The following is a 25,482-nucleotide window of genomic DNA, read 5'->3' as shown; positions in this document are numbered from 1 at the left end:
GGGTTCTGCACATGGCGAGATGCAGGGAAATATGAGGAGGTTTGGCTTCTGGATGGACGCCTCAGATGCTTCGCTTCCAGGATACACAGCGTCACCAGATGTAGGCTCCTTGTAGCGTCCATTCAGCTTGGTGGGGCAACTGAGTAGTAAAGGGTGTACTGAAGGCTGTAGCTAACCAATCGTCTTTAAAATGTGTATGGTGGCGAGAACAAATAATGATAATAATAATAATAATAATAATAATAATAATAATAATAATAATACATCGTTATCTGCCTGAAGTGGATTATCTAGTCTTTGTGTTACCTTCAGACGAGTTCATTAGATCCCTCGTAATGAAGGGGTTAATGAGGCCGTAATTTACTCCCACAGCCTGAAGGTCACAGTGCTGAGAGGGGTAACATCCTCCTAATATCAATTCACTTTCACCTGGCGAGAAAAGCCCAGTCCATTGAAGCATTAGGGTTTCCGGAGGGGGATGGGGCGCTCCAGATCTCAACCGTGCACTCGTACAGGCCAATTAGCTTCACCCAACACCAGTAGTAAGGCAGAAGTGAACGCGACCTCTCAGTCACTAGGCAACAACAATCGAGACGAGTTCATCCCTACGCAAGATGGCATGGCGAGAGTGATCCAGTTTCCAGACCAGATCTTGCCTGGGCAGTGCACCTCGACCCAGATACGGCGCAGTCAGAAAAAAAGCAAAAAGAAAAACACTGGTACTCTTGTAGATCCTCAAGGCTCGATCACTAGCATCCTTGAACATATGTCGTTATTTATTACACTAAAATGATCGTGGCAGAGTATCAGCAGAAGGCATTACCAAATACGTGAATACAATACAGCTGGGTACATGCTTTGATCCATGTATGCAAAATGATAATAATCATCATCATAATAATAATAACAATAATAGTAATAATATAATAATAATGATAATAATAATAATAATAATAATAATAATAATAATAATAATAATAATAGTGGTAGCAGCAGCAGCAGCAGCAGCAGTAGTAGTAGTAGTAGTAGTAGTAGTAGTAGTAGTGGCTATAATAATAATAATAATAATAATAATAATAATAATAATAATAATGATGATAATAATAATAATAATAATAATAATAATAATAATAATAATAATAATAATAATAATGATAATAATAATAATAATAATAATAATAATAATAATAATAATAATAATAATAAAAATAACAAAATAAAACAAACACTGCAAGAATGCTTGGAACACCAGGGCCAGTATCTAGACTACATCTGGCCATAAACTGAGCTGAAAGAGGGAAGGGATCATTGTCAGCTTAAATTAACCAGACTATAGATTACTAAATAACCCAACAGTATATTCCATTATTTCACTCACTAGGATAAAATATATATGACATTTGATTGAATTTATGAGGTACTTTGCTGCGTGGGACCTTTTCCTTGAAGGGAGCGTGATGGCTAGGATTTGACTGTGCATCTTTATTATTATTATTATTATTATTATTAGTAGTAGTAGTAGTAGTAGTAGTAGTATTGCTATTATTACTGTTATTATTACTACTATTATTATTATTATTGTTGTTGTTGTTGTTGTTGTTCTTGCTCTTGTTGTTGTTATTATATCCCTCATCTTCTTCGTACCTCTTCTTCTTCTTCTTCTTGTCCCTCTCTTTCTCCTCCTCCTCCTCCTCCTCAGACTCCTTCTCCTCCTCCTTCTCATCCTCATCCTCATCGTCTTCCTCTCCTCCTCCTAAGCGAGCTCCGTCCTAAGCAAAATAAAAACATCTGAGTGTAACATGTATGAAAGATAAAAAAAGCACTTCTTCGTGATTATGTGAACCTTGAGGAACCATGGGAGTAGTTTGCAATACTGATGAATAAAGTCGTTTTTACTTTAATCTTAACCACAGTCGAGTACTCATTTATCTTTTTTTTTTTTTTTATCATGAAATTAAATCTTCAATGGTGTTCTTTTTTTCAGTTTTAATCCTGTTATCTCCAGACGATTTTCATTGAGCTTGGGAGGGCATTTTCAAGCTGGTGGGGTTGGATAATTCGTTCATCATCCCTCTCACTACAAATGGCTTCCTGTACCTAAAACAAGATCGTCTTTTTGAGAAATTAAGAAGAAAGATGCCCTTGTACCAAGGAGCTTAAGTTTCCTTGATAAATAAAAAAGGGATTTGTCAGTCTACCCCCCAAATCCGGTTCCAATTGTATATAAAAAAAATGATAATAATAACTTCTAGCAAATACCAGGTTCATGAGGACTGTCGGATAATGAAGTAAGAGGGCTGTCGGAAATTGAAGTAAGGGAGCTGTCGGATATTGAAGTAAGGGAGCTGTCGGATACTGAAATCATAGGACTGTCGGAAATTGAAGTAAAGGGACTGCCGGATACTGAAACAAGAGGACCGTCGGAATTTGAAATAAGGAAGAGCATAGCGTAACATTTCTCGCAACTAAATAGCCAATCACACACAAAGGAGGCAGGACATATTCCCCAAGAAATATGTATCAGATTCTAGATTTTTGCGATTGTGTTATTTTGCGTTTGTGGAGTCGCTGAAAGACCCAGGTGCCATAATTCCTTGGATCCGGGATGGCCTCTTGGGTTATTTTGTGTTATCTTATGTAATTTTGTGTTATTTTGTGTTTGTGGAGTCACTGAAAGACTTCGTGACATAATTCCTTGCATCTGGGAAGGTCCTTTGTACCTCTAGGAAATCTCACTATCACACCTTTTCGCAGCTCCCTCCCTCCGCCAAGCCAGGGTTCCTCCTTAATGTACCTCTCCTGTCTCTGCTTCTGCCTTGTTTTTGTTCACTCTACCCGCTTAGAAATAACTTAGCCGAAGCATTTCCATCGCTTGGTCTCCCCTTCCCCATAGACAGAGAGATGGGTAGATAGACAGACAGATAGACAGATAGATAGATAGGTAGACAGACAGACAGGTAAATAAAATGATGACTTGATACACCGCCAACATCCTTTCTTCCCTTTGTACTTTACTGGGGAAGATTAGTCTCCTGTGGCATCTCTTTACAACGGTTCCAGATATTCTTCCCTATCACCAACACCTTTTTCTTTCTTTCTTTCTTTTTTTTTTCAGTCTCCAAATGCCACACAATGAAGGCTTGGGGTGACGAAGGTGAGGGGGTGAGGGGGGGTGAGAGAGCGTGATGGGGGAGTCAGGGTGAATGGGACAGGTTAGGGTGGAAGGGAGGGCGGCCTTGTGGGGTGTGCCGTCTCACCTCGTTTCACTTGCCCCGTCTCAACGCTGCAATGGTGTACGCATTTTTTTTTTTTTAAGCTTAAACATTGTCGGCTTGGCTTACACGCACACACACACACACACACACACACACACACACACCGCTCGCTGGTGCAGTGGTAACGTTCCCGCTTGCCAACTAGTGGACGGGAGTTCGCGCCTCGCTCAGGTTGCGAAAAGTTTCACTGACGAAATGGGTGGTTACTGTCCCCCTTGAGCAAGGGGACGGGTGTGTGCGTGTGTGAAGGTCACAGCCTTGCCCTTAGATCGGACTATATGAGCTCTCAGCTCCCTTCCGGGAGGGTAAAAGCTGATGATCACGACCATCAAGTGATCCTGACCGACCCGGTGAATTACACACACACACACACACACACACACACACACACACACAATTGAGCACCGTGAATTTAACTTATTAAGGCGTTTACCACATGAGATTTGTACACCTGACGGGGGCGAATAAGATCCTTGCACAAAGTCAGTATCTATGCGGCGGATGAGAAGGCACGTAATCGGCTTAGCACACCGAATCTCTTGGAAGCGGATTTTACAAGAGACGTAATGTGATCCTTCCATGATAGGCCTCAGGAGAATGAAAAACCAAGGATACTGAGAGAAAAAGAAGGAAATATTGTTGATTGAAAATTATTACTCCTGTGGAAGATTTTGGAGGGATGAAAAATGTAAGGATTGAGTTTTTGATGCATTAAAAACAACGAGGTGTCTTTTACCCCAGTCGGAAATATGAGTGAGGGCAGAACGAGGTACACCGTGGCCTGATATCGTGATTGCTGGAGTAAGTGTTTTTGAGAGTAAGGCCAGAGAGACAGAAAAGAAGAAAGACGTGGAGGCAGTAAAGCAGGGATGAAAAAAAAGCAGAGAGGCAGGAAGACAGAAGGCAGAATGGCAGGGAGAAAGAAAAGCAGGAAGACAGAGACGCAGAAAGACGAGGGACAGAAGGGCAGGGAGGCAGAAAAACAATAAAGCAGAGAGGCAGAAAAACAGATTGGCACAGGAGGAAGACGCCCATGAAGACAGAGAGGCAAGGAGGCAGGAAGGCAGAGAAGCATGTAGGAGGAAAGGTAGGTGGACAGAGACACAGAGAGGCAAGAGGCAGGGAAGCTAAAAGGCATGAATGCAGAGAGGAAGGTAGGGAAGCAGGGAGACAGCGGGGAAGATGAGGAGCAAGTAAGAGATGAAGAAAGGCAAGGAGACACAAGGAGAAACAGAGGAAGAAGACGAGATAGGGAGGAAGGAAGGAAAGCAGGGAGGTAGAAAAGAAGATGAGGAAGTAGGGAGGAAGATAGCAAAACAGGGAGACGGAGGGGAAGATGAGGAAGAAGGGAGGAAGGAAGGCAAAGAGGTAAGAGAGTAAAAAAACCGGGAGCAAAGACATCTGGTTCATTAATATGCTTTTCACGTTCTTGTCATCTGGTGTCGTGTCCTGCCGTGCCACGTAAAAAAACACACAAGGATGACAGGCTGCTCTTTGTTTGGCTTCTTGTATGCACTTGATTGCTTCCTGTCTGAATTCTCTTGTCCTCACTTGCTTGCTTATATCTGACCCCTCTTGCTTACACTTCTTTATTGTTTTATTAACCTTGGACTCACTTGCTTTACTTTAATTCATCTTTATTCACATGTCTGTATATTTCTTTTTCTCCTTATCCCTTGGTCATCCATATTTACTCATCATCGCTTCTTGCTTCTATTTTGTTATATTTGGGTCTCCTATGACACTTGCTTTATTCTCTCTCTCTCTCTCTCTCTCTCTCACACACACACACACACACACACACACACACACACACACACACACACACACACACACACACACACACACACATCTTGCTCCGTTTTTCTCCCTCCTATCTCATTAAGTTCTTCATTTTAACGACTCTCTTTTCCTCTCCCGTTCCTTCAGTTCTTCAGTGTCGTGACGCCTTAGACACTAAAATTTATTCTTGCTACCGACAGTCGATTTTTTCCCCCATAATAGGAGAAAGCTTAACTAATAAAGAGCCAGGATTCCAGGGGCTTGAATGGTAAACTAATGAGAGTGTGACCCATTTAGTTAGGGTGACGATTAGGTTTTCCTCCTAGTCTCTCCCTCCCTCCCTCCCTCCCCACTCTCTCTCTCTCTCTCTTTACCCTGAACCCTACCTCTCGCCTTCCTTAGGTGGCAAAAGAAGTCTGAATGATGGTGAGGATGATGACGATAATGACGACGATAATAATGCTGCTGCTGCTGATGATGATGATGATAATGATGGTGATGATATTAACTCTCAATTAACCCCTTCAGTATCATTATTTTCTTACATTCCTTCATGCTACCGTCAAATAATCAAATACACTTCAGAAGCCACTGATAATAAGGAGAGTAAATCAGTCTTGAGTACCTCCATTAGCAACACGTCTTCTCTTCCATCTTAATCTTGCTTAGACGATATTAGTAAGCTGAGGGGAGACTTGAGGCTGTAAAATGGTCAGCAACACCTCTTCCTTGGCGATTTATTCTTGCCACTGCACTTCTGTACCCTCTTGCATGAAGGCTTTAATATGTTTTTGTTACCCCAGTTTATTTCTCTCTCTTCTTCCACAATTTTCTATCCTTTTCGGAGCCACTTCCACTTCTCTTTATATTTATTCATGTATTTGATTTTCTTCTGTCACGATTTTTCTTGTTTTTCTTCTTTTTTTATCTCAGGGGATCTCACCTGACATTTTTCTTTAGTTTCTTCATTTTATCTTGCATCTTCTAGTCCCTACGTCTCGTCTTCCTCTTCCTCCTCTTCAAATTTATTCCTTCTTCCTCATTTTTTCTCTCCTCTTTCTCTCCTCTTCCTCTTCTTCTTCTTCTTCTTCTTCTTGTTATCGTTTCTTTCCTCCAGTCTTTTTCCTCTTTTTCTTGGGTCTTCCTCCCCTCATCTTCCTGTTCTTCCTCTCCTCTTCCATGTCTTCTTCTCACCTTCTTCCCTTCATATTCCCCTTCCATCACATCTTTTCTTTTTCTTCCTCTCGTCTTCTTCTCTCCATCTTTCCCTTCTTCCTGGCTTTTCCTTTCTTGCTTACATCCTCTTCATCTTTTCCCTCTTCTTCCTTGTATCTTCTTCCCCTCATCTTCCTCTTCTTCTTCCCCCACATTCCTACATCCAGCTCCACCCCTTCGATCTGCCTTTACAATCACTCCAGTCTTCACCTTCATATCCTTGTCTCAAGAGTCACGCCTGTCTCTACCTCCTTCCCCCTCCTTCTCATTCTGCCCCTCCTCCTCCTCCTCCCCTTTCTCCTTCTCCTCCTCCTCCTCCTCCTCCTCCTCTTACTCCTCCTCCTCCTCCTCCTCCTCCTCCCCATCCTCCTACTCTGAGAAATCTTGATAAAACTTAATTGGGCCCAAACATGGCGAACGAATTTCAATATTGGTAAGGACAGGGCAGTAAACCCCGACCATAAAACTGTAAAAGAAAGATACACCAAAGACAATATACAAGATAAAATGTGCACCGTGAGAGATATTTAAGAATTGTAGTAAAAAATTATCTGAAGCCAACCAACAGGGAACAGAGGATTGTAAAAAAAAAAAATATTCTAGGTTTACAAGAAGAGCATCAAAATATAATACAGAAAACATCATCTTCATCTTGTATAATTCCCTAGTGCGATCACAGTTAGAATAATGAGCCCAGTTCTGGTCACCCCATTTAAGAGAAATAAATAATGATATGGATAACCTGGAAGGAGTAAAGAGAAGGGTACAAAAAATTATACCTAAATTGAGAAATAAATCATACGAGGAACATCTAGAAAAATAAAATACATAATTATCATAAATGAGCGCAAACCACAAGAGGATTTATTAAAATTATACATTTTTTCAATGGATGTGAAAATATGACAACTGTAATACGTTTCACAGTACATCGGTCAAATTACACTGGAAATAATGGGTATCAAACTGTTTCGTTATTTATTTTTTTTTTTCAGCAGTCATGAATTTTATTGCTTCTTCCTCCAGACTACGATGCCGGAAGGAGTAGTGGGCGAGGGAGAGCCTTCTTCTTCTTCTTCTCTCTCTCTTGGTTAGATTTTTAGTATAATTAGTTTAATTCCTGTACATAATCTCGCTTTCTAAAAATAACTCTTCTTTTATCTGTGGTTCCTCTGTTCTCTCCACCTCCTTCCTCCCTCCACAGCATCCACTTCCCTCCATCAAGCTTCCCTCTTCCCTTCCCTCTCCTGCCTCCATCTCCCTCCATCCTTCTTTCCTCCAGCATCTCTCTCTCACTCTTTCCTCCTCCCTCTCCCTCTCCCCCGACACACCCGCGCCTCCCCTGATCTACAACTCTTGTGTGGAACGGTACCTTCAAAAGTCCTTCGTTCGCCCACTTCTTTGCCTCATCTCTCTCTCTCTCTCTCTCTCTCTCTCTCTTTCTGGTCTCTTCTTCTTCTTTGACTTCTCCTCCTCCTCCTCCTCCTCATTATTATTATTATTATTATTATTATTATTATTATTATTATTGTTATTATTATTAGCCTGGCCACACAATGACTGGTTTTGGGCCAGCTTTCGAGACAGTGTTAACGAACACCTGAACGTGATCTTACTTCCAGCCATTTTAGCCATTCTCCCGTGAGTCCACTCTTCCCTTCTGCTTCTGCTCTGCTTCTGCTTCTCCTTTTTCTTCTCCTTCCGGTTATTGAGGGGAGGGTCCAAGCCTTTTGATACAATAGTAATTAGTTTAGCAACGTCTTTTTGGATTTTGACACAGCTTTGAGAGTTTACTAAGTATAGATAAAAGAGATGGTAGACGCCATAAATCGCTTAGCCGAGGTGTTCATCTACGTAACTTACATTTCTAAGCTCTTTTCCCTGTGCGTCCATGTGGCGAGGCGCTGTCAGTCGCAAGGGAATATCGTTCACTACTGGTCAGCAGACAGTCTCGGGTTTATCATCAACAACAGTATCATCATCATCAACAACAACAACAAAAACAACAACAACAACAACAATTAGTTATGTGGTGGGTTATTCACCTGCAGTTCTAGGATACAAGGCCACTGTAGGTCAATCACTCAGGTTACCACAATTACCCCTCTGGATATTACCCTGTCTTAGGTACTCATTTGACGCACAAAGGGTGGATGGGATCTGTGTGGAGTGACGCCATCTGTCACGATCAGGATTCGTACCCAGGCGGTATCAGGTCGGCGTCTTCTTATCTCGTAATGCTAGTGCCCGACTACACTTCCATCCATCCTTTGCATTTGCCTGCTACTCCTCCTTCTCCTTCTCCTTTTGCTTCTGCTTCATCTTCTCCCCATCATCCCCAGCTATCCCCATCCCCCATTCCTCCACTAGAAACCAGAAAAGTAAAGTCTCAGCCCAACGCAAACCACATTCCATTCTCGCCACAGTGATGCACGCCACGATTTTTCCTGTTTCATTTATTATTATGATTTTTTCTATGTCTCCTTCGCTGCTTTCGAAATGCGACCTTCATGACGGAGGGTGAAAAGTATGAAGACGCTAATGCCAGGCCTCTTCATCTTCCTTTTTTTCTTCTTCTTCGTCTTCTTCCTCTTCCTCATATCTGTTTCCCCGCCCAAAATCTTCAAGAGAAATACGTGTTGGTTATTTATATTCAGTTTTCCGGCAAAGCATATGAATTTGTTTTTTAATATAATTTTTCACACACTAATGCATAAGATTTTTTTTCTCATAGTTTTACAAACGTACGTAATGTTTCTCTCTCATTTTTTTCATACAAGTTTACATGTCCTCTCTCTCTCTCTCTCTCTCTCTCTCTCTCTCTCTCTCGCTCGCTCGCTCGCTCGCTCGCTCTCTCTCCATTCCATCATTATAAATTTAAATGGGAAGAGTAGATATTTATGTACTTCACCTCTCTTCTCTCCTCTCTTCTTCTCTTCTCTTCTTCCTCCTCCTCCTCCTTCTCCTCCTCCTCACTTATACTTCTCACCTCCCTCATCTTTTCTTCTTTCCCTCTTTTTCTTCCTCGTCGTCGTCGTCGTCGTCACCATCACCACAACTACTATTTCTACTACCACCACCACCACCACCACCACTACTACTACTACTACTACTACTACTACTACAAGTCATCTTCCCCTTCTTCCTCTCTTCGTCGATCTCCCTCTCTTCCCCTCCACGTTGGGAAAGACCTAATAAAAGACAGATAAAGAATTAGGTGCTTGACTTAAGTTTCCTCCAGACGATTTTCTTCAACTGAGGGGAATCCATGGCCTCTGGTAGGGTGAGAGAGTTGGCTGGTCTGTATGTGTGTCTGTATGAGACTTACTGAAGCTCCAGATCATCTTTTCGGAGGGAGAGTTAAGAGTTTCATGCTGACTAAGTTGGAATGGGTAACTCTAGTGTGTGTGTGTGTGTGTGTGTGTGTGTGTGTGTGTGTGTGTGTGTGTGTGAGAGAGAGAGAGAGAGAGAGAGAGAGAGAGAGAGAGATTCGTTGCTTGTAATACTAGAGTTTCAGGATCTGTATAAGACATCACTGAAAACTAACTGGGCAAAAACATACACCAACACATGAAAGGACATACTACCAAGATCCACCCTAATAATCTGCCACAGCTGCACTCAGACCTACACACTCAGATTATTCGCACATCGAGAGAGAATCCCTTGCTCAAGTAGGATGGCTATCTTCCTTTCAGTGTGCTGTTGTGAACTCTTTTCTATTTTTTCTATAATTTTCTTTTACCCATCGCTGAAATCCTAGTAGAATTGGATTTTCTTTTTAAATAGATAACCTCGCCGTGAGCCAATTGATTTACTCTTACCTGGATGTCCTATTTACTCGTGTGTAATTAAGGTAATCTAATTTGAACACCTACACTTCGAAGAAAGTAATAAGAAATTGAATGTTACCTTTTCAAAGACATATACCACATAGCCAAGGAGATGAGAACATGTCTTTCAAACTCCACACACCGTAAAACACCTGGGCTTGTGGTCTCGAAGGAAGCTCCCTATCACCTCTTCTGTGGCGATTTATTTTTGGATATGGCTGGTTAACATCCTTTTGTACGTTATTTATGCAGAGTATGGAGACATTGGAAGGATTTATGTGACGCAAGAGGACAGTAAGATGTATTAAAGCAAAATAAATCGCTAAAGAAAAGACGTTTGGGAACTTCCTTACCTGATGAGAATAGCAACCCTGAAAACCTTGTCACCTGGAGGTCGTAACAACAGGTAAACGATGACGATGATGAGAGATGGATCAATAGACTCGTTCAGGAACACTCATCGGACCTGTTCTCAAATCTTAAATCATTTACATCTTCTAGTTTTTGCCTCTGCTAACAAGATCTTCCCTCTGCCTTGATTAGACCCCCTGGCAGGTACACAGTTAACGGAAGTCGTGAAGATGAAGCTCTCAAGGTAAAGGAAATGGCTAGGGAACCCAAATTCCTTGATATTATTCCTAGTTTTTCACCTTAGCTTACCTGAATTTACCTCGTGTTTGTGTCTTCATTTCTGAGTGTGGTGATGTGTCCAAGAGGGAGAATTTTGCGCATAGGTGGACGTTAGATTATTACCTTAACTTGTCAAAATTACCTTACTTTTGTGTCTTGATTCTAGAGTTTGTTAATGGTCTAGGTGAAAGAATTATGCCCACAGAAGGAAACTGTTTTTACTGAGGCCATAAAACACTTTCAACCCAACTTACAGCCTCTGCAGGTGTGAATGGAGACGGAATATATCAGTGTGTGTACGTCGCTCCCCCTCTCACCCCCTATATGGATACACACACACACACACACACACACACACACACACACACACACACACACACACACACACACACACACGCTTACTCTCTATGCATAACCTGAGAAATTTTAAGTCGAACGGAAACTGCTGTATCCTTTCACCAAACACACTTCTCATATTTTGCAGTATATTTCTCAGGCTGTATTAACTTTGAATCAGAATAACCAAAACTGTTTAATTTCCTCCAAATTTAAAATAGTAACTTATTTAATTCAGAGTGACCCTATGTGACTGATTCGTTGTGATTACTGGGAAAAAAATGGTTGGGGCGGAAGCAAAGGAAAACTTTTAAGTTCTTAGATTCCTTTAACATCTCAACCTAAACAACAGCCCATCTTGAGACTTTCTTTTTTCTTCTTTCTTTTTTGTACCAACACACTTTCAGTCTGGCTTCGTCTCACCTAAGCTACACGACCACTGTTCCACCAGGCTTAACCCCTTCCAGACCATGGACTGATTTTCGTTTCATCCTTGCTCTCACCAGACAGTTTGATTCAGCTCCAGAGACCTTTCGAGCTGGTTGGTCTACTTACAATCTTCATTAACCCCTTCACGTCCAGGGTGCTCTTCGGAACAGAAAAGCAACTCTTCTTTAAATATCAAGAATAAAAAGTGAAATACGTCCTCCAATTGAAGAGGTTGAGAGTTTGGCACTATACTCTTTACATTAACTTGGCCCAGATTATCGTCCTTTTGCAGCTTATTTTACGTAGCTCAGTGGCTAAAAAAGGCAATACTACAGTTTTAACTTCATCACATGGCACTTCTTCGTGACCAACACCACCTTCTACTGTTAATCTCTTATTACTACTCAGCATTCAAGGTGGAAAGATGGTAAATTTGGGCCAAGAAAGAGTAAAAACAGTGTTAATTCTCACGACACACGGCCACGCTCCTCTTTGTCTCTTCTCCAGCTATCATTACATTGTTCTCTCCCTGTCTTTCATCACTTTCACATCCTTCCTCCCTTCCTTCTTTCCTTCCTTCGCACTCCCCTGCCCGTCTCCACTCTTCATTCCATCATCCTGCGTCCTCCTGTCCATCCTAAGCCTCATCCCTTCCACTCTCCACAAAACCTAACTTAACAAGATCTAAGCCTCCTCCTATCTCCTTCCAGCTGGTCTGACCTTTTCTAACCTAGCCTAACCTAATCTAACCCAACCCGACCTCACCTAAACTAATCTACGCTTCCTCCATCTCCCTTCCGCTTGACCTGATGTACCCTAACATGACATAACATAACCTTACTTCACCTAACTCTCCTCCTACCTCATGTCACCTAACCCCACCTAACGGAACATATTCATCCATGTTTGTGCCTAACCTGATGTCTATAGATTTTTTATACATGATTCACTAATGGCATCTCAACTAAAAAATAAAAAAATAAAAGAAATAGATGTTCACTCCCTTATTGGATGGCACTGCAGTTGGTTAGGGGGTGTCCTTGAGCAAATCGTCTCCATGTGCACTTGTTGCCATACGTATCGGTGCACACTTGGCATTATCTTGCTTGTGACGCTTCCTGGTCCGTAATCATACAAATATAATGGCTCCAGTAGATTAATCTCTCTGGGACATCACGAGATATGGAGATCATTTAGGACATCATCGCCTTTTTGCGTGATCAGTTTTGGAGCTGGTGACTTCCATCCGTACTCAGTAACAGTCCCGCCAATCGCCATGTTCCACTGACCCCGTTCTGCTTCATGGCCTTGTCCCTCCACCTCTTTTTCTTTTGCCTTCCAACAAGCACGTCTCTCTCACACACTCTCTCTGACGAATTCCACAGCCTTCTCATACACCCTCTTTATCCTCTTCACACCATGGCATATTAATTCACATCAGCTTATCTATCAGTCTATCTATCTATCTATCCATCTATCGATCTGTATATCTGTCGATCTATTCATTAACTTATTTTGCCATCTCCAAACAATTCTATTTTATCTCGAGAAATCCTCTTACAGTCGTGAAGATACGAACAAACCCAATCAACCTCCACAACAGTCCTTTCACTCTAACTTGGCCCAGATTTTCGTCCTATTGCAGCTTATTTCACGCAGCTCAGTGGCAGAATAAGTCAGTACTACAGCTATACATCCTTTCCATAGCACTTCATCGTGACTAGCACCATATTCTAGCGTTAATCTACGGGTACAACTCAGCTTTTAAGGAATGGAGATGGCAATTTTAGGAAGTTAGAGTAAAAATAATATTATAAAAGCCTCCATAAAGCAAAATAGAGCAGCTAAAAAAAAAAAAGAAAAAAGAAAAAGAAAATGCACAATATTCCCAGTGATAATATTAAAAAATCCTCTCAAGCCTCACAGAATTTCAGCCAACACAACTTAGTCTTTAAATTAACCCAGTTCCGTCAGGTAAAGACAAATTGCTTCTAGTCTCGTATTCTAATCGGCCAAGGAGCCTCCCTAACACACCTACCTAAGCGATTTGTTTTGCTTGCTGCTCCTTACTGTCCTCATATGTGTCATTTAAATAATTCATATACCATCATACTCAGCACCAATAACAAGTTGATTAAACTAGGCGTATCCAAAAATAAATCGCTAAGGAATAGGTGTTAGGGAGCTTCCTTAATGAGTCACCTAGACCGGCAAGAAGGCGAGACTTGAAAACACCCACATCCTTGAACACTCATGAGACAGACTACACCTCCCAGCCTCTCTGCTTCCTTGCCTCTCCGCATCTCTTCCTCGTCTTCCACGCTTTACTGAGCTCGCATCCCCTGAGATCTACTGGCCTTTTAGCAATGCTCGAGAGGGTTAAGGATGCAGGAGGGGTCGGCGGTGGGGGGAATGTGAAGTTTTTGAGCATCCAGTTTTTGCGGCGCCGTAAGTAAAGGCGCGTGTTTATACTTGCCCGTTTTTGGCTAAGGGTTGGGTCGCGTCGTGAGTCGTCCGCGTGCTGGGGAGGAGTGCGTGTTTTCTCTGATGATAATTCGTCTCTTTTGCATGATACGTTTAATGAAGAAGGAACTGAGAAACGAGGAAAATGTAAGAGAGATCTAAGTACATTTTTCGTAATAACACTGGTTGTAAATTACTTTTGACAGAGGGTAAATAATAGATTTATAAAGTGAAATGTAAAAGAAATGTAAATCTAGTGTCGTAAGAATTCTGACTGAAGTTTGAAGAAAATGTTAACAGAAAATACTGAAATAATGGAGTCGTAGTCGGAAAACGCAATTATGATGTCTGGAAGATTGATTGATAATTACTGTAATATTCTTTTACCTTTTACGTTCACGAAAAAGAACTGGCAAAAAAACGATACAAGTGAATTTAAGTATGTAATGTAACTGATTTTAAAAAGCTTGAATAAAGTAAGAGATGGCTGAAAATTCTTGGAGTTTCTTTTATATTAACAAGGATTAGGCGACGATGAGAGGTTATTGGAAGAAATAAAGAACTAAAGGGAAAATAAACTGTATGTGACTTGTAACTAATTGGAAAAATAAATGTAAATCAAAGGTGTTAGTAGTATTAGTATTATCATTATTATTATTATTATTATTAGTAGTAGTAGTAGTAGTAGTAGCAGCAGTAGTAGTAGTAGCTGTAGTAGAAGTTGTTGTTGTGATAGTAGTAGTAGTAGTAGTAGTAATAGTAACCCTAGGCTTATGGAAACGTGACCCCTGTGGACTCCAGGCCAAAGTTGCCCTGAATCCGCGGTGTATTAGTATGTCTCAAAAAGTGACTGATATTTCCTCTTGCGTTCTTGTACACCTGTGGACAGATGTAAGTGAGTATACCTGGGTTTAACTCAGTCTGCATAAACTCTGTCCGCCGAAGAATTGGTCTGTAGTCCACTAGGTTCTAGTTCATATGAGCCTAGGGTTGCAACTACTAATACTACTATTACTACTACTACTACTATTATTACTACTACTACTTTTATCACTACTACTACTACTACTACTACTATACTACTACTACAACTACTACTACTACTACAACTACTACTAGACAATGTATCTTCTTCTTAAGGAAAACATCTTGAAAGGACGAGGTTAATGAAAGCTTTATCCAACCCCTCCCGTTCAAAATCTCCATCCTAATCTTAATAAAATCGTCTGGAGATAGCAGGAAGAGAGTATAATTCATCCTCGGACTGAAGAGATTAAGGAACGGAATACCCATGATCTTTGAAGTCATCCCAAGCACCTTTTCCTTAGCGATTTATTTTGCATATCACACACTAACACTCTCTTGGATGAGGATATTTTGCTGGATTGACTCTTTTATTTTGCTCCTTGACTTCAACCACCTCTGCGACCCACGACACCTCACGTAATTAACTTTTTATCGGTAATTTATCCAGAATAATGAAGATAATGATGAAATGAAGTAGCAGTAATATGGCGTCCTCACCATAAATTAACTACAGTACAGGACAAACCTTAAAATAATGATGTAAAAATTATAATAGTCAAAATCCATTTCGTGGATAAGCTTTCCTTTGCGTTAATGTTTACCTGTGGAAAAATGGCTACATATGCATTTTATTTTATACATCCAGGGTTGTGTAAGCTATTTTCACACACACACACACACACACACACACACACACACACACACACACACACACTTTATCCCACCTATTCACAGTCCTATGGTTCCTTCACATTCAGTTGAGTAGCCAGATCGTATCCGCCTAGTGAGTCGCGTCACTGATGAACCATTCTCAGCACTCAACTCCCTCCCTGTCCCCTGAGAGAGAGGGATGGTGGACTGCAGGAGGATGCAACTTCGGCCTGCAGTCCACTGGGTTCACGTTTCAGATGAACATGGGGCTACTACTACTACTACTATTATTACTACTGCTACTAACACGACTACTACTACTACTACTACTACTACTTTTACTACTACTACTACTAGTCATAATTCGATTCCATTAAATCAAAGCAGGATCCATTCATGTCTATATTAACCCGTGTCACCACTAAAACCTAATATGATGGGGAAATTTTTAGACAATGATGGAAAAAGAGGAGAGGCATTTAACATCACTGCCATACCCAGGAAAATAAATGGCTGGGGTAAAAGGTGACTGAGAATTTCCCCAAGTCCACGAATACAGATAAAGGAAGACAGGTAAAGAGAGTGGAGAAGAAAATTTACCTAATATTTCACTTTTGCTGTTTTTTGCGTCCCTCTCCCGGGTAATATTCTGGGGCTAAGAGAGGCTTGGGTATGTTTCTCTGCCTGTAATTGATGCTTTTTGATGTGGAGAGAGAGAGAGAGAGAGAGGGAGAGGAGATATATAGATAAACAGATAGACAGGTAAGAACATACATACACACATACCTGCATGTATAAATCAATCCATACATACAGAAACAGAGATGTACACAGACAGGTAGACAGGTAGATACATACATACATACATACATACATACATACATACATAAAGACAGACAGACAGACAGAAACAGACAGACACACAGACAGACGCCCCTAAATCCCAGAAGAGTAAAAGTCCACCTCTCCACCCATCGTCTAGTCCACCTATCACGCCACATCTTTTCCACTCATTTAACCAGTCCCAGTCCAAGGTTGGCCTACCCTCTGATGTCGGATGGTCAGGTCACGCGTGGAAGAGTCCCCCACCCACCCTCCACCCGCCCTGACCTGGCCTGACCTGGGTGGGGGGAGGGGGAAGGGACAAAAAGTGGGTGGGGAAGGCAGGGAAACGAGAGGGAAGGACGGAGGGAGGTATGAGGGAGTGGCTGCAAACGGGGAATGTGTGTCGAGAAAGTGGAAGGATAGGTGGGTGAGAGAGAGAGAGAGAGAGAGAGAGAGAGATGGAGGGAGGAAGATAAGGTTGAGAGGGAGAGAGAGGGCAAGGGCGAAGAAGATTAAGAGGTTGAGATATGTATTGTGGAGAGAGAGAGAGAGAGAGAGAGAGAGAGAGAGAGAGAGAGAGAGAGGGGGGGGCAGCGAAAGATAGACAAAACAGTAATTGGAGAATGAGTGAAATTTTAAGATAAATCGAAGAATTATCCATACATCCGAAAACAATATATATTTTTGACGATTCTACAATATCAGCCTAACTACGAGTATAGTGTATTTGCTGTAACCTGATAAAGATTCCTATCGCCTTATATCTTAGCTGATGGCCGCCTATAGTCAGATTGGAGGATAAATTTGACCAGTAACCAAGGAGACTCATTCCTACCTCAGTATTAAGACAAAATTTCATAACTTGTAACCAAGGAGATCCATTCCTACCTCAGTATTAATGTTTATAAAATTTCATTACTAGTAACCAAGGAGACTCATTTCTTACTAAGGCTTATCAAACTTCATAGCTAGTAACCAAGGAGATGCATTCTTATTTCGCTGGTAACCAAGGAGACTCATTCCTACCTCATACCTAAGACATCAAATTTTATAACTTGTAACCCAGGAGACACATTCCTATCTCAGTATTCAGCTTGTGATAGTGGCCCAGTTCTGTCAGATGAAAACAGACCGACTACAGGAACCTCTAAATAAGCACATCCAGGAAAATATCTTAGTAAAAAAATCCAAAATAGTCCAAGTCGGGCCGAAACTGTTTATTTTTATTTTCTCCTTTCTTTTTTCTTTTTTCATTTTTTTTTTGACTTTCCAATATGAAGATTAAATTCGTGTGTTTAAGCTACTTCACTCCAATGGCCTACTTCTGATTCTATTATTGCCACTATCTGATTATTTTGTTTCAGTTTTTGGAGAGACTTTTCAAATTGGAGATTTTAGAAAGATGGGCCCCTTCACTCCTAGAGGTATGTCTTAAGAAGAAAATAAAGAAAAAGAAAGAAAGGAAGAAAGGAAGGAAGAAAACTGTGTGGTAAGGGCATGAAAAATCAATAAAGCATGTTACTGGATTGAAAGGGTTCATTTTCGTTCATCTGAGCAAGTTGTGGAATTGTAACGTGAAGTCAAGAAATGGTGGGGGAAGGAGAATCAGAAGTGGGAAAGGAGAGGGAAGGAGAGGAAAAGAGAAGAGTTTTGTGTATGTGTGTGTGTGTGTGTGTGATGGGGGGCGGATGGTCAGAGAGAGAAGGTGGAAAGACGAGGGAGGGAGAGGGAAAACAAGCAAGATTGAGGAGGATAGAGTGAGGGACAAGAGTAGAGGTGTATGTGACAGGGGACAGAGAATATGGGATGAAAAGGGAGGAAGGAAAACAGAGACATGTGGAGGTGGAAGGGAGCGAAAGGGGAAGGGAGGGGAAGGAACAGTCTCAGGGGAAGGAAAAAAAAACGGAAAGGGAGTGGGGAGGAGCAGGGGAGTAGAGGTATGAGTGTACGTGGGAGAGGAGTGAGAGGGGGGAAGATGGGGGAGAAGAAAGCACAGGTCTGCAAAAGGGTAAGAAGGGGAAGGATGAGAGAGGGAAACTGGGGGAGAAGGGGAGAAGAGTAGGGAGGGGAGTGTGTTGGGGGGATAGGAAGGGAGAGAGAAGATGAAGGAGGGGAGGAGAATAAGAAAAGCAATGATTTGTGAGAGGTGGGGGAGGGGGAGAGTGAGGGAGAGAGAGAGGGGGGGGAACAAGCAAGGGATAGGACAGAGCAAAGCAAAGATCTGCGGAGGGGTGGGGGAAGAGGGTGAGGAGGAATGGGGGAGGTAGAGAGGGAGGGGGAGGAGCAAGCAACAGTCGTAGGGGAAGGAAAGAAGCAGGGTCGGGAGCAAGGAGAAGGGGGGGGGGAAGAGGTAAGAAGAAGACGACCAGGTGGAGCATATATAAGGCCATCCTCACCTGTCTCCTCACACCTTCCTCAGCCAACCCTCTTACCATCAACATGAAGTTTGTAAGTAGCCCTCCCCATCTAAGCTCCTGCAACTTCACACTTTCTTGATCTTGTTGGCACTTTACACTTACTCCATCGTGTATGCACTTTATATTCGTACCTGAACTCTTTCTATACCTTTTTCAACAGAGAGGATATCAGATCTAACTTAGGATCATGATGTTTTTGAAGCATTTCTCTCTATCCATGCTCCTTCGATTTCAGACCAACTCGATCCTATGTGTATCATTTTGACTGCACAGAGCGCCTTCCATATCTCTCTTTGATGGTTCTGTTTTCCATTCGCTTTGCACTCCTCTACGTTTCTCGATTCTGCGTTTCCTTTTGTGAACTTGATCCTCTTTGCACCTCCTCTTCAGCAGACTTCTAGCACGTCTGAGACTTTCAAATCTAACTTCCTGGGTCGCAAAAGCTTGACACCAATGGGAAAATTTTAAGCATCACATCCCACAGTCTACAGAAGCCTTCACGTTTCATCTTACCTGCCATTGTTTGCTTTATTTTGAACGCCTCGATTTTGGATTCAGCATTGGTATTTCTTTCATATACTGTAAGGCGGAGATTTCTCACCGCAGAAAGTTAGCCCAATACCGCTCATCTTTTCTCAACAAGCCAACTTGAAGCCTAACCCCCACCAGCCCCTAAATGCGATGATGTTCTGTTTTCACTTCTCTTTTTTTGTATTCCAGCTGGACTCGGACGACTTTTTTCAGCTAAAGAGGGTCCCATTGAATTAAAAGAACTAATGGTTGTACTGCATAGTCTGAGAATGATAAGATATATTTATACTCAAATTTCTGACGGTCACTCATTCAACAATTGTGAACACTAGATAAGAACAGCCGTATTTCACGTTGCAACTTTTATAGTAGTAGTAGTAGAAGCTGTAACCCTAGACTCATCTGAACGTGAGCCCAGTGGACTGCAGGCTGAAGTTGTCATTCTGCATTCCACCATCCTCCTGCTATGGGATAGAAAGAAAAATGAGGGGTGTTTGTATATTCAAGCACAATAGCCACCTGGCCATATCGGTGCCACCATGTGAAGGCGTCCCTCTCAAGTACCTCATACCATCTAACAGACCACATTCAGCAACAAGTTAGAGAGGTCATCCAAGCTTTTATTGTCACCACGGATTTCATTCCTTGTAGTGCAGCTGCATACCAAGATACAGAGATCACTTATGAGCTGGGTAGACTAGCCAAATCCACCTTTTCTTGCCATGACCTCATATTTATCCTACTGGGTCATAATCCCATGGGAAAAGGAAGCTCCCTAACACTTTTTCCTCACCAGTTTATTTCTGCATGTGGCATTTTATTAATTGGTTTTATTTTATATAAGGAATAAGGATAAGGAAGCTTCTTAACACTCCTTCCTCACCAATTTATTGCTGCATGTGCCATTTTATTACTTGGTTTTATCTTATTTAAACAATCTATGTTGATAATACAAAGGAATGAACATGATACAAGAGGCTAGTAAGATGTAACAGGCAAAATAAATCACTAAGGAAGAGGTGTTACCAGGCTTCCTCACCCTACGAGAATACGGGCCATTCACTCTATCACAAGCATTAATGTATCCTATAGAAGAGTCTCGTACACCAGGGTTTGATGGAGTCGTAGAAAAAGTAACACCCAAACCCATTTTACCCCTTAGATGCGTAGGGTCCCGAGGCTAGGCTGACACAGGGTAGTGCGTTCAAGGGTAGATGACCAGCCGAGTCCCCCTGCAGGTGGCGCTATATATCGTTAAATGTCCGGTCACTCCCCGCGGATCGAACCTACGGCTTTCTAAACACCAGACCACCAAGAGTCAATCACAACGATAAGTTAGTGCAAATATATACACTTTTGCTGCCTTGAGCGAGTCTGGCATTTCTTTCTTAGGTTAAACCCAGACTCTTTATATTACGTATACTAATTTTTTCTGCTGTTCTTCAAGTGGTTTGTAAGTGCTTCGGTCCGAGGGTGTCTTTGATTCTCTGCCAGACGATTTTATTCATTTTAGTCACTTTTCAGACTTGAGGAAATTTTACGTAACCTTCTTCAACCCTCCACTATACTCTGGCGCTCTCGTAGGCTGAAAAAAAATCATGTGGAAATAAAAAATAAATAGAAACACACGTCATAGGATTGAAGGATTTAACTGCATTTCTTCCATTCTCACTTCACAATCTCTCTCAGTACATTCGCTATTATAAACTTTACTTCTCTGATCATTTACACTGATATTACGTGTAAATCCTTTTTGCTGTTCCTCCTCACATCTTCTTTAGTCGTCTTTCATTCATTGTTATCCTCTCCTCATAGACTTCGCTTCTTTAAACTCACTCTCTCTCTCGTTAACCTTTATCTCAGCGTTTCACATGTACATCCTGATACTGTCAGCCACACTACACATTTACCAAACAATTTTCCTGTCCTTTTGCCTTCCGTTGTCCATCATCACCTGTTTCCCCATCGCTTGTGTTTTTGCACAGTGACTTTCTCTATCTGTTTGTCCTCTCAAGGTATTCCCTATTCACATTTCATGCCATGGCTGATAATCCCAGCTTGGCATTCCATTCTTTCAGTGCCTCCCCCCGACTATTTTTCCGTGCCTCCCCCCCCCCCTCCTCTCTGTCTGTCTGTCTGTCTGTCTGTCTCTCTCTCTCTCTCTCTCTCTCTCTCTCTCCTTTTATTTCCTCATTTTCCTTCTTCCATTCACTCTCTCAGTTCCACTCTCACAACGCCCCGTAATTTCACATACAGTCACCCTTATCTTCTCCCTCACCTTTACAATCCCTAATCTTCCCCCTCTCACCCTCATGTTCTCTCACAATTTCACTCCATCAGTGCCTTTTAAAATTCACGCCCATTCACCCTCATCTACCCCCTCACCCTCATATTCACCATTTCTTTCTCTCTTACCCAAACCTCCCTCAGTCTCTCACTCACCCTTACTCCCACATTCACCTAAACCTTTGCCCTCACCCACACATTCATTCAAGCCTCCCTCACCCACACCATCTCTTTCTCATGACCTGACCTTCTCCGTCTCTCCCACATTTTCTCACATTCCCCTCTTCATTCTTCCCTTTAGTTCCACTCCCATGACGTCCCTTAGTTTACCCTAACAACTCCCTTGTTCTACTTTTCTCACTCTCTCGTTGCTTCCTCCTTCTCCTTTATCTTCACGTTCATCCAGTTCATCTCCTTCCCACGCCCACAGATTGTCCACGCTTGTCTCCTTGCCGTCTCTGTCGCAGCCCCGCAAGAGTTTAGTATTCCACTCTTCCAGATCTTCCGAGTCCCACTTCCTGTCTCTTTTCCTGTCTTACATTCATACACTCACCCACACGATCTCTTTCCTACGTCCACAGACTGTCCTCGCCTGCCTCCTCGCCGTCTCTGTCGCAGCCCCGCAAGGGTTCGGCAGGCCATTCTTTCACCGCTCCCGCCCAGCCTTCCGTGCCACTCCCGCCCCAGTCTTCCGCCCCACCCCAGCCCCGCAGCCCAGTTTCCGCGCCACCCCCCGCCCCATTGCCATCCTGAGGGACAACCGCGAGGACTACGGGGATGGCAACTTCGTCTATGATTTCGAGACCGAGAACGGGATCCAGGTGAACGCGGAGGGAAGACCCGGCTCCCGAGGACAGAGCAACATCCAGGGAGCCTTCAGGTGAGAGGATGTGATTCTCTCTCTCTCTCTCTCTCTCTCTCTCTCTCTCTCTCTCTCTCTCTCTCTCTCTCTCTCTTCAGTACAATATCCTTTTTCTTGCCATCACTATGCAATGCTACTGAGTTTACCACCATCAGACCAATTTTTCTCTTCGGGAAGACTTTTTTAACTGGAGTATTTGGCTTTAGTTTTCATTTATCCCTTCTCCATGAGGGGTCTGTCTATACCTGATTAAAAAATGCATGGAGAAAACTAAAAAAAAATCGTCCTCGGACTACTGGGTTAAGTAAAAAAAAAAAAGATAAAAGCAGAAGAAAGAAATGTGCTATCGTATATTAGTGTCAGTTTATAATATTTGCGTGAGAGTCGTAAATTTAAGTCCCATCCCCTTACAACTCCTCTACTCATTCACTACCCCCTCCCCCTCCTCCCTTCTTCCACACACGCACGCAACATCAATCTCTCTCTTTCTCTCTCCACACTTTTTATCCATTATCCCCTCGCCTACTGGCATCCAACCATCACTACCCACTATGCGCTATTCATATCACACACACACACACACACACACACACACACACACACACACACACCATTCATCTCTTCCTACACCGCACCTCTTCGTCCATCGTCAGCATCCTTCTCCCCTTATCCACAAATCTCCTCCCCAACACCCACACCACCCACACCACTTCCACCACACTCCCAGCATCCTTCTCTTACCACACTCACACCATCCCAGTCCCACCTCACTCACACCATCCCCTCCACTCCCCATATACACCACTCCCACCGCACTCCCACAGTCCTTCTCTCCCCACACCCACAGCATCCCATCCTCCACACGCACCCTCCATCCCTCTTCGCTCGGAACAATGCAAGCACTTCATCACAGGCACCTCCATCCATCTCACTGATCTCCACTCCGCCAACTCCAAGGACAAGGGGTGCCACATTAACCCTTCCTCTGCTATGGAGATAATTTGCTGTTTTATTCAGGCCAACACCAAGCAATATTGTTCTGCTATACAAATTTCTACTGCATTCGCTGCCATGAATAGACAGTTTTTGAAGCTCATATGGCATTTATCAATTAAAATGGAGCAGTTGTAAATCAGACCTGATATTAAATTTTATAATGGTGTAGGTGGTAAACCTAACTATGATCATTCTTGTTGTCTCTAATTAGTTTGAAAATACTGCTGAGCCAAATTAAACTATTAGTGATTAACTTTATCATGTCAGTTGTGGAGATGCCAGTTCATGTTGCTCGATGTTATTTTAAACTGAAACTGCAGCAGTTACCAAAGGAAAAACTACTTCAATCAGCCCTTTCGCTGCTATGGAAGTGTTTAGGTATGCTTTTTAAACTTCAAAAACCTTCACTTTTTCTCATCTAATGCCAAGTGATTCTATTCAGCAAGAGAATTATTGACGGGGGCGATGCTTCTCTTTCACCCACCTAACCCGTTAACTCTTATAATTGTTTCTTCTTTCTCCGTCCCCAGGTTCCCCCTCCCTGAAGGTGGTGTGGCTGAGGTCCGCTATATCGCCGACGAGAACGGTTTCCGCGCTGATTCCCCTCTTCTTCCCGTCGCCCCTCCTCTCCCACCCCACGCCATCGAACAGATCCGCGTCGCCGAAGAGCAGCGTCGTCGTGGTATTATCTGGGAATAAACTGAACTGGGCGAGGCTTCGAATCACTGGGGGATGATGCAGCTGAACTGGGTGAAGCTCCGAACCACCTGGGAATGAAGCACGGGACCGGGCGAGTCTTCGAATCTTACACAATCTTGTTTTCTCCCCATAATAATGTCGTTTACTGTGTCTCGGCCAGCCGGAAGTGTGGCATATTCTTCCAGAATGCGTCATAGTCCGGCTTGGTCGTGCTCGGTTCGGCGCCTGTCTTCAAAATACTAAAAATAAAAATGAGCTAATTTTACCAAGCATTGTTTGACTTCTCCTCAGTGCAGTTATGTAGGCTAATGAGGTATTCAGTGAAATGGCACAGTATCCAAATAATATTTTGTCAATACCAGAATATTCCAACACAGCAGTATCAAAAGGCTGAGGCACAAATTCACTACAATATAGTTCCTTCAACTTAACATAGCACAGATTGTTGTCCTGCTGTAACATATTTAAAATAGCTCAGTAACAGGAAAAGACGATAGTGTGGCTATTCTTCCTTTTCATATTACTGCTTCGTGATCAGCATTCAAGACACACAGATGGCAATTTTAGGCCAAGCTAGGGAGAGAGTATAGTATAGTAAACACAATTATATTTCAACCAACAGTATCCTCAAGACAGACGCCTCAGAATTCTATGACTCACAATGGATGAACGCATAATGTTTTCCCAGCCTATTTGTATGTGTCAAGGCTAAGTGAAATCCTTAAAAAAAACAAAAACAAAAAATAAATAAAAGACATTCGCAGGTAAATCTTTAAGTCAACAAAGGGAATAGTTAAGTGCAGTTTAAGAGCTGCACTTTCCCACAGTATTAAATTATGTGCACCCAAGTTGACCTCCTGCTGCGTCAGTCACGAGCTTGGAAAATAAGCAAAACAAAACATTCAGAATAATAGCAAAATATATCCAGGAAATAAAAGTATTCTCCGTCAAAGACCACATCAGCGTGAGAAGCACACACCTCATTACTTCAGTGAAAGATGCAGCCCAGTAGTGTATCCAGTGCCAACATCACAACAGCAAAGTGCATCACCTGTCTGAATTACACAAAATGCCCTGAATTACGTTCTCTCACCACCGTCCTGCCCTCTTTGTATGATCCCAGAAACACACACACACACACACACACACACACACACACACACACACACACACACACACACACACACACACACACACACACACACACACACACACACACCACCGAC

At 42.5% G+C, this 25,482-nt stretch overlaps 1 protein-coding gene across 2 annotated transcripts in view; it reads left to right on the top strand.

Moving 5' to 3' along the window:
* LOC145394788 (cuticle protein AM1159-like) overlaps nt 1–24,521 on the top strand; it is a 48,607-nt gene extending 24,086 nt beyond the window's left edge. Inside the window, exons 1-3 of one of the 2 annotated variants that reach the window (XM_080268572.1) lie at nt 18,878–18,913; nt 22,281–22,579; nt 24,088–24,521. In XM_080268572.1, coding sequence (XP_080124698.1) covers nt 18,905–18,913; nt 22,281–22,579; nt 24,088–24,256 — 477 coding nt within the window. In that variant the 5' untranslated portion in view covers nt 18,878–18,904 and the 3' untranslated portion in view covers nt 24,257–24,521. Of the gene's footprint in view, nt 1–18,877; nt 18,914–22,280; nt 22,580–24,087 lie in introns of those variants that run through there. The other variant, XM_080268573.1, reaches the window with a different exon arrangement.
* The last annotated feature ends 961 nt before the right edge of the window (nt 24,522–25,482 follow it).

This window comes from Coenobita brevimanus, chromosome 28, assembly GCF_032717465.1.
Source record: "Coenobita brevimanus isolate Jiangsu-jjx chromosome 28, ASM3271746v2, whole genome shotgun sequence".
Taxonomy (NCBI): Eukaryota; Metazoa; Arthropoda; class Malacostraca; order Decapoda; family Coenobitidae; genus Coenobita; species Coenobita brevimanus.
Note: the sequence above shows the minus strand (reverse complement) of the source record. Positions and strands in the feature narration are given on the sequence as shown.